At 37.7% G+C, this 9,370-nt stretch overlaps 1 protein-coding gene across 1 annotated transcript; it reads right to left on the bottom strand.

Moving 5' to 3' along the window:
• Window positions 1-680: 680 nt before the first annotated feature.
• LOC138351830 (DNA double-strand break repair Rad50 ATPase-like) lies at window positions 681-1,604 on the bottom strand. The gene has a single exon (XM_069303843.1). The coding sequence runs from the start codon at window positions 1,602-1,604 to the stop codon at window positions 681-683; it is 924 nt and encodes a 307-aa protein (XP_069159944.1).
• Window positions 1,605-9,370: the final 7,766 nt, after the last annotated feature.

Below are 9,370 nucleotides of genomic sequence, written 5' to 3'. Positions count from 1 at the left end.
TTCCATTTGACGTGACCCACAATATTTCTCATAAGTAGTTATTCTCCTCGATGTTAACTATAATTCTTTCTGTTTCTTGATTGCTACCCAGTTGAAGTAGCTTCCAGGCACTACCTGGGAAATGATAAAGTTTTTCAATTAAGAAATAAAAAAACCAACTCAAACTCATTTTATATTTATACCGTTGGTTGAGACAGGTAAGATTCATGAAGAATGCTCTGGTCCGGCTGATTAACTGACTGTGTGAGTCTCTTTTTATATATCATCTGTACACCATTGGTTACCATTAGTTATCTCTTTGATGACGTCGGTGCCAACTACATCCTACTATGTCACTTTACCTATGTATTCACACAATAAACATTTAATAGGCTCTTCTACATTATATCACAACCTTCCCAAAATCTTGTAACCGGCTGGCGAGAATGTTTCCAGTCCCCTAGTACCAACAATCGTGATTTATCTTTATCTGATTTTACTACAATCTCACTCATGAAGTCCTCTCATTTGTAATCCAGTTCCTCCTTCGTCCATGTATTGCTTGCTGGTGGGTTGTAGGCAATTACAATTATCAGTTTATCATCTCAGCTCCAATACTTTTTATCTTACTCCATTTTTGTTGGCATATACAATTTTCAGGTACGTGTTCCCTATCTCTTTATTCCTTACTCCTCCTTCCTCTAATAGTTTTGTTCATCTGTTTTTATGTACCATTTTACTAACTTTCCAGTCTCTGACACTTTGTAAAAAAATGAATTCTTTTCTTCTTTAGTTCTTTTCCCATTTAGACGTTTTGCTTCACTATTCATTTTCAGCTTTTCTCTATCTTTCTTTGAGAGGTCATGTCTTACTGACCAATGTTTGCTAAACTTATCACACTGTAATTTCCTGGCATTTCTAAGCACTTCCATTGTGTTTTTAACTTCATTAAATGTAACCCCTAAGGGGCGGTTCTTGTTCTTTTCATATTTTCCTATTCTTCTAAAACCACTGACATTTTCCTTTGAATTTAGACCTTCTCCTAAACCTACTATTTTATCAATAATTTTCATTTCTTCTGCTACTCTATCCACCCTAGATGATATTCCCTTTTCTAAACACCCGAAAATTATTATGGACTTACTTCTATTTGCAGTGTTTTGAACTTGTTCGCTGTTGGTTACTAGTTCTTTCCTACTTGCTTGCCTCATTTCTGTTTCATTTTTATCATTTCTGGTTTTGACTTCCAAACTCACTTCCTTGATTGTCTCTTTCTCTTTTACAATTTGCGCATACGTCTTTTTTATTTTTTCTATGTACTTTTCTAGTTCTCTATTAAGTTCCTCTATGTAAGTTGCAAATGCAGTTTTTTTTTGCATATCCTTGCCAAATTTCTGTATAAATACCTCATTTTCTTTCACTAGTTCCTTGATTTGTTCCTCATGAATCTTTACCTTGTCCGTTAATGCAGTAACATTCTGACCTTGCTGAAGAACACTTCTTTTTAAAGTGTCAAACTCACTCCAGAGAGTTCCATTTTCTTCTTCATATTTAAATACTCTTTCTTCATACTTCTTTTGCGTATCCTCAATTATCTCTAACTGGCTAAGAAAACCCCCTTTCATTATATCTTGAGGTGAGAAGTCTTTGAAACATTCATCTGTTGGTGTGTTTATAATCCCCGTGTTGGCATTTTTTTTATTATTTTTTTTTTATTAAATTTTTTATTTTCATCTCATGTGTATGTGTGTGTGTGTGTGTGTGTGTGTGTGTGTGTGTGTGTATGTGTGTGTGTGTGTGTGTGTGTGCGTAGTGTGTGTGTTTACTAGTTGTGTGTTTACTAGTTGTGTTTTTACGGGGGTTGAGCTTTGCTCTTTCGGCCCGCCTCTCAACTGTCAATCAACTGTTTACTAACAATTTTTTTTTTTTTTTTTTCCCCACACCACACACACACACACCCCAGGAAGCAGCCCGTGACAGCTGACTAACTCCCAGGTACCTATTTACTGCTAGGTAACAGGGGCATTCAGGGTGAAAGAAACTTTGCCCATTTGTTTCTGCCTCGTGCGGGAATCGAACCTGCGCCACAGAATTACAAATCCTGCGCGCTATCCATCAGGCTACGAGGCCCCATCCACCAGGCTACGAGGCCCCTGTGTGTGTGTGTGTGTGTGTGTGTGTGTGTGTGTGTGTGTGTGTGTGTGTGTGTTTGTGTGTGTGTGTGTGTGTGTGTGTATTTATGTGCATGGTACGTGAATAAGGGGACACAGGTGGAACCTTACTACCCATATGAGCCACAGGGACGATAGAAAGAACTCTGAGTATAGATGTAATTTAATGTTTTAATAAACGTACCTGAACTTCAGTATAGAAATAAAAATATCAATAGTTAACAGAGGGAATGTATTAGGCAGTGATGTTGTGGAAGCAGATTCCGTACGCAGTTTCAAATGTGGATATGATAGAGCCCAATAGGTTCAGTAATTTGCACCGGGCCAAAGAGCCTAAGCTCAATCCTTCTCAAGCAAAACTAAGTGAGCACCCACAGTTATGAAGGCCACAAAGCTAAAATAGACACGTGTGGCCAAGTTTAGGCATCCTAGAGAATGTTAAGTTATGAGTTGTTGTCAATTATTATATTTTTTCTTGACTCAGTTGTAAAATTGAGCGATACCTCAGATAAGAGATGTCATTAAATCTGAGAGTTGAAAGGAATCGTTTTGATGATAAATATTTGGTGAGGTATTGGAAAACTTGAATGTAGAAAGAAAAATGTCAGGAGTACCGAACAGACGAAATACTTAACGCAGTGATGAGGGAGAAGCAGACTCCATACACAGTTTCAAATGTAGATATGATAAAGCCCAATAGGCTCAGGAATCTGCACACCAGTTCATGGAAAATTAAGAGGTTGATTAAAGAGCCGAAGCTCAATCCTCCTCAAGCACAACAAGGTGAGCGCACACACACACACACATTATATGAAAATAAAATTTCAACCAGTATATATCTTACTATATTCTCTATTTCTTTTTTTTAAGTATTAAATAATAATATTATTAAATTATTTAATTAAAAAAAAGAACGAATAAGAGTTTAGTTTTATACATATTGTATACAGTTATGCAGGCCACAGAGCTAGATTAGACATATGTGGCCAATTTTAGGCATCCTAGAGAATATTAAGTTAAGTTATGAAATGTTGTCATTATTATATTTTATCTTGACTCAGTTGTAAGAGAGAGAAAGAGATACCCCAGAGAAGTGATTTTATTGTGAAGTAGAAAGAAAAGTACCAGAGTACCTAACAGATGGAATATTTTATGCAGTGATGAGGGGGAGGCAGACTCTATACACAGTTTCAAATGTAGATATGATAAAGCCCAATAGGCTCAGGAATCTGTACACCAGTTCATTGAAAATTAATAGGGTTAAATCAAAGAGCCGAAGCTCAATCCTCCTCAAGCACAACTAGGTGGACACACACACACACGTTATATGGAAATAAATTTTCAACCAGTATATATGTAACTATGCTCTCTATTTTTGTGAAGTATTATAATAATAATATTATTATATTATTTAATAAAATAAAAAAGAACGAATAAGAATTTAGTTTTATATATACTTTATACAGTTATGCGGGCACAAAGCTAGAGTAGACATGTGTGGCCAATTTTAGGCATCCTAGAGAATATTTAGTTATGAGTTGACATTGTTATATTTTTTCTTGACTCAGTGGTAAGAATGGGAGAGAGAGAGAGAGAGAGATGAGAAAGCAAGAGAGAGAAAGCAAGAGAGAGAGAGAGAGAGAGAGATACCCCAGATAAGAGATTTCATGAAATCTGAGGGTTGAAAGGAATCGTTTTGTTGGTAAATGTTTGGTAAGGCTTTGGAAAACTTGAGTGTAGAAAGAAAAGGACCAGAGTACCTAACAGATTGATTATTTTACTCAGTGATGAGAGGGAGGCAGAGTCCAGTACGCTTAGGAATCTGTACACCAGTTGATTGACAGTTGAGAGGCGGGACCATAGAGCCAGAGCTCAACCCCCACAAACACAACTAGGTGAGTACACACATTATATGGAAATAAAATTTCAACAGTATATATGTAACTACCCTCTCTATTTTTTTTAGGTATTAATTAATAATATTATTATATTATTTATTTAATAAAATAAAACGGAACGAATAACAATTTAGTTTTATATATAATGTATACAGTTATGCAGGATACAAAGTTAGATTAGTCACGTGTGGCCAATATAAGGCATCGTACAGAATATTGAGTTATGAGCTGTTGTCATTGTTATATTTTTTCTTGACTGAGTTCTAAGAGAGAGAGAGAGAGAGAGAGAGACAGAGAGACAGAGAAAGAGAGAGAGAGAGTGAGGGATACCCCAGATAAGAGATTTCCTGAAATCTGAGAGATGAAAGGAATCGTTTTGTTGAAAAATAATTGGCGAGGCTTTGGAAAACTTGAGTGTAAAAAGAAAAGTGCCAGAGTACCTAACAGATGGAATGCATTACACAGTGCTGTGACTGAGGCAGATCCCACACATCAGATCAATCATCCCCAAGCTCAACTAGGTGAGCACATACACACACACACACATTGGATGAAAATAAAATTTCAAGCAGTATAAAATGTAAATATACTCTCTATTTCTTTTTTTGTTTGAAAGTATTAAATAATAATATTATATTATTTACTGAATAAAAAAAAAGAACGAATAAGAGTTTAGATTTCTATATACTGTATACAGTTATTCAGGCCACAAAGCTAGATTAGACACGTGTGGGCTATTTTATGAATCCTAGAGCAAACTAAGATGGTTATGAAACATTGCATCTCTATACCTCCCTTAATATGGCTCCAATCGTGTTTTTAATGATTTTCATAGATGATCGCAACATTATAAGAAACAGCTGGGGTATTGGAAAAGTTGTTAAGCACATTTAAAATAATATTCTATGTTTGGCATTAATGTAGAAATTTCATGAGTTTCTCTAAAAGCATATAGGCAGTCGTTGGCCTGGACCGCCAGGCATTCCCCAGCGCAACCTACAGTGAGTGGGTCTAGCATTTTCTGTGAGAGCTCACCTACACTAAAATTTGTATAATCTTTAAGTATTCTCACTTTATAATTTTCGTGCTACGTCATTAATTTTGATGTTAAATTTTTCACAATAGAATTCTCAAAATGGATGTATGCATAGGAGGGTAAAAAAAACTAGAGACACAATTGTTAATGTTACATACACATGTTCATACTTATATACATATATATATATATATATATATATATATATATATATATATATATATATATATATATATATATATATATATATATATATATATATATATATATATATATATATATATATATATACAACTTTAGAACACTTTCCCACCAGGAGACTCGAACCCTAGCCAGCACAGAAGCCTTCCAGCAACTGGCATAACAGGTACGCCTTAACCCGCTCCGGGATATCTTTGGAGTGTATAAATACTCCGAAATTACCATCTCTTTTAAGGGTCTGAGCAGGTGGTGGAGCGGGTTAAGGCGTACCTGTTATGCCAGTTGCTGGAAGGCTTCTGTGCTGGCTAGGGTTCGAGTCTCCTGGTGGGAAAGTGTTCTAAAGTTGTATACTTCACTCTCGTGTTTAGGAGAGTTGTGCCTTAAGCATAGACACAGTGTTCTCCCATATTAACAGGGACTGGATGAAAAAACGTAAAAATGACCCCTCACTTGCTCTAGTGCTCTTGGGAGGTGGTATATCTTTGGAGTGTATAAATACTCCGAAATTACCATCTCTTTTAAGGGTCTGAGCAGGTGGTGGAGCGGGTTAAGGCGTACCTGTTATGCCAGTTGCTGGAAGGCTTCTGTGCTGGCTAGGGTTCGAGTCTCCTGGTGGGAAAGTGTTCTAAAGTTGTATACTTCACTCTCGTGTTTAGGAGAGTTGTGCCTTAAGCATAGACACAGTGTTCTCCCATATTAACAGGGACTGGATGAAAAAACGTAAAAATGACCCCTCACTTGCTCTAGTGCTCTTGGGAGGTGGTATATCTTTGGAGTGTATAAATACTCCGAAATTACCATCTCTTTTAAGGGTCTGAGCAGGTGGTGGAGCGGGTTAAGGCGTACCTGTTATGCCAGTTGCTGGAAGGCTTCTGTGCTGGCTAGGGTTCGAGTCTCCTGGTGGGAAAGTGTTCTAAAGTTGTATACTTCACTCTCGTGTTTAGGAGAGTTGTGCCATATATATATATATATATATATATATATATATATATATATATATATATATATATATATATATATATATATATGTCGTACCTAGTAGCCAGAACGCACTTCTCAGCCTACTATGCAAGGCCCGATTTGCCTAATAAGCCAAGTTTTCATGAATTAATATATTTTCTCTAATTTTTTGCTTATGAAATGATAAAGCTACCCGTTTCATTATGTATGAGGTCCATTTCTTTCTATTGGAGTTAAAATTAACGTAGATATTTGACCGAACCTAACCAACCCTACCTAACCTAACCTAACCTATCTTTATAGGTTAGGTTCGGTTAGGTAGCCGAAAAAGGTAGGTTAGGTTAGGTTAGGTAGGTTAGGTAGTCGAAAAACAATTAATTCATGAAAACTAGGCTTATTAGGCAAATCGGGCCTTGCAAAGTAGGCTGAGAAGTGCGTTCTGGCTACTAGGTACGACATATATATATATATATATATATATATATATATGTCGTACCTAGTAGCCAGAACGCACTTCTCGGCCTACTATGCAAGGCCCCATTTGCCTAATAAGCCAAGTTTTCATGAATTAATATATTTTCCCTATTTTGTTTTCTTATGAAATGATAAAGCTACCCATTTCATTATGTATGAGGTCAATTTTTTTTTATTGGAGGTAAAAGTAAAGTAGATATATGACCGAACCTAACCTAACCACTCTCTATAGGTTAGGTAGCGGAAAAAGTAAGGTTAGGTTAGGTAGGTATGGTTGTCGAAAAACAATTAATTCATGAAAACTTGGCTTATTAGGCAAATCGGGCCTTGGAAGTGATAGCCGAAGCTATTTGAACCACTTCCCTGGTGTCACCTGGATGGTAATCTTGGGCATAGCATTTTATCAAATCACCTCATTCTTTGGGGCACACTTGAGGAACACGAATGTGAACAAGCCTGAATGGTCCCCAGGACTATATGCGAATGAAAACTCACACCCCAGAAGTGCCTCGAACTTATACTCCCAGGAGCAACGCAACTGGTAACTACAGGACGCCTTAACCCTTAAACTGCGCAACACGTCATGTGACGTGTTGAGTAACTTACCGAAAAAGTGCACATCACTTCATATGACGTGTTGGAGTACTACGCAAGATTTAAACGGCCCGCGGATACATGGGGTTCACCACACCTTCATCAGGGCTCCTGTAAACAGACGCCATTTAAAAAAAATCGTTGGCCAAACTCCCGGGTGTTAGGGGCCTCAGTATTGAGTGAGCTACCAAGCCTGAAGCACGCAGCATGAGCTAACAGCACTGCTGTTCAGCTTGTGACCACATCATCGCCTAAAAATGCCATTATATACTTGTTCATGCTATTATGAAGCGATGATATTATTACAGAAGACCCCTGACTGTGATAAAACTGACCAGGGTTCTGATAATAGCAGGATTGTGGTGATATTTAGCGCTGTGCGCAATGGAGGGAGGAGTAATGCTGTGGGAGGGAGGGTGGTGGCAATGTCTTCTGACTGTGGGTGGGCACTTTTTATTGACTGCATTTACCATACCAGCTTAGTGGTTCGATATGGTGAACACAAATGTAGATACTTATATATAACGTGTGTATAGAGGGTATAAACAGCAAGAGGAGTTGGTTGGGAGCCGCCATTTTGGTGAGGGCGGTGACGTTGTCTGCACGACGCCACCGTGCAGACGACGGTGTTGTTTACTGGTTACCACGATGGTCTTTGGGCACTATACCAGTTTATTTGTACAAGTATGGTGAATAAAACAGGTAGATATTTATATATAATGTGTGTATATAGTGTAATAACACCACAAACAGTATTGTTGGAGGAGAAATATTAGTACGTCTGGCCTTGAGGGCGGCAGCCATCAGCTGACTGTGTGAGGTCCTACTTCTTTGTGCCTTTACTCACTATACAAGCTTAGATGTACAGGTATGGTGAACAAAACATGTAAATACTTATATAAAACGTCTGTATATAATGCCCGAAACGCTTTGCGTAATAGTGGCTTTAGGCATTGTATGTTCTAGCTCTACCTATAAGTCAACCAATCTTTGTAAAAATTTATTGTATGTATGTACCTTACCTAAATAAATAATTATTATTATTATTATAAAAGCAAAAACAGTATTGTGGGTGGAGAATGGTGGCAAGTCAGGTGAGGTGAGGGAGGGAGGGAGGGAGGGAGTGGCAGCCAGTAGCAGGCTGCCACTGCCACTGCCACTCAGCATACCAACTTAGTGGTTCGTTATGGTGAACACGAATGTAGATACTTATATATAGCGTCTGTATATAGTGAATAAAAGCAAAAACAGTACTGTGGGAGGAGAATGTGGGTGAGTCAGGTTACTTGAGGGAGGGCGTGAGTGGCTGCCTGGTACACGGTGGTCACTCCTCGTTACTTCTTGACTCATAATAGCAACTTAGTAGTTCGTTATGGTGAACAAAACATGCAGATACTTATATATAACCTGTGTATATAGTGTAATAACCGACTAAGTATTTGTTCACTGATTGATTAACATAATTGAATCAACAATATGCATACCATATTTTTGAGTACAGCGATGATTCACTCATTTTATTATATAAATATATCAAACTACACACTATTGAATAATATTACAGCAAAAAAACTAAGAAAAATCAATCAGAGACATTGAAATAATTAGGTAATTATCTCTTTGTGGCAACTCCGGCCTGACAGCTGGCGATCAAAAGACAGCCTGGGACGCACTGTTTTTTGCCAGACTTCCCCGCCCTATAGCGGGCAATATATGCCACTTACGATTTTTTTATTATTTTTCCCATGATCAGTGAGCACAAATTAACAGATTAGCAAGAATTTTTTTTTTCTTTTTAAAAATTACATGCGCCTGTGAGGAACAAAGGATATTATACCCCTAGCATGTTAAGGGTTAATCCGCTTGACAATAACGACCAGACATAAGGAAGTGATAGCCGAAGCTATTTGAACCACTTCCCCGCCGGCACCTGGATGGTAATCTTGGGCATAGCATTTTATAAAATCACCTCATTCTTTGGGGCACACATGAGGAACACAAATCCGAACAAGCCTGAATGGTCCCCAGGACTATACGCGAATGAAAACTCACACCCC

This window comes from Procambarus clarkii, chromosome 51 (genome assembly GCF_040958095.1).
Source record: "Procambarus clarkii isolate CNS0578487 chromosome 51, FALCON_Pclarkii_2.0, whole genome shotgun sequence".
Lineage (NCBI taxonomy): Eukaryota > Metazoa > Arthropoda > Malacostraca > Decapoda > Cambaridae > Procambarus > Procambarus clarkii.
This window is presented reverse-complemented; position numbering and strand designations above follow the sequence as displayed.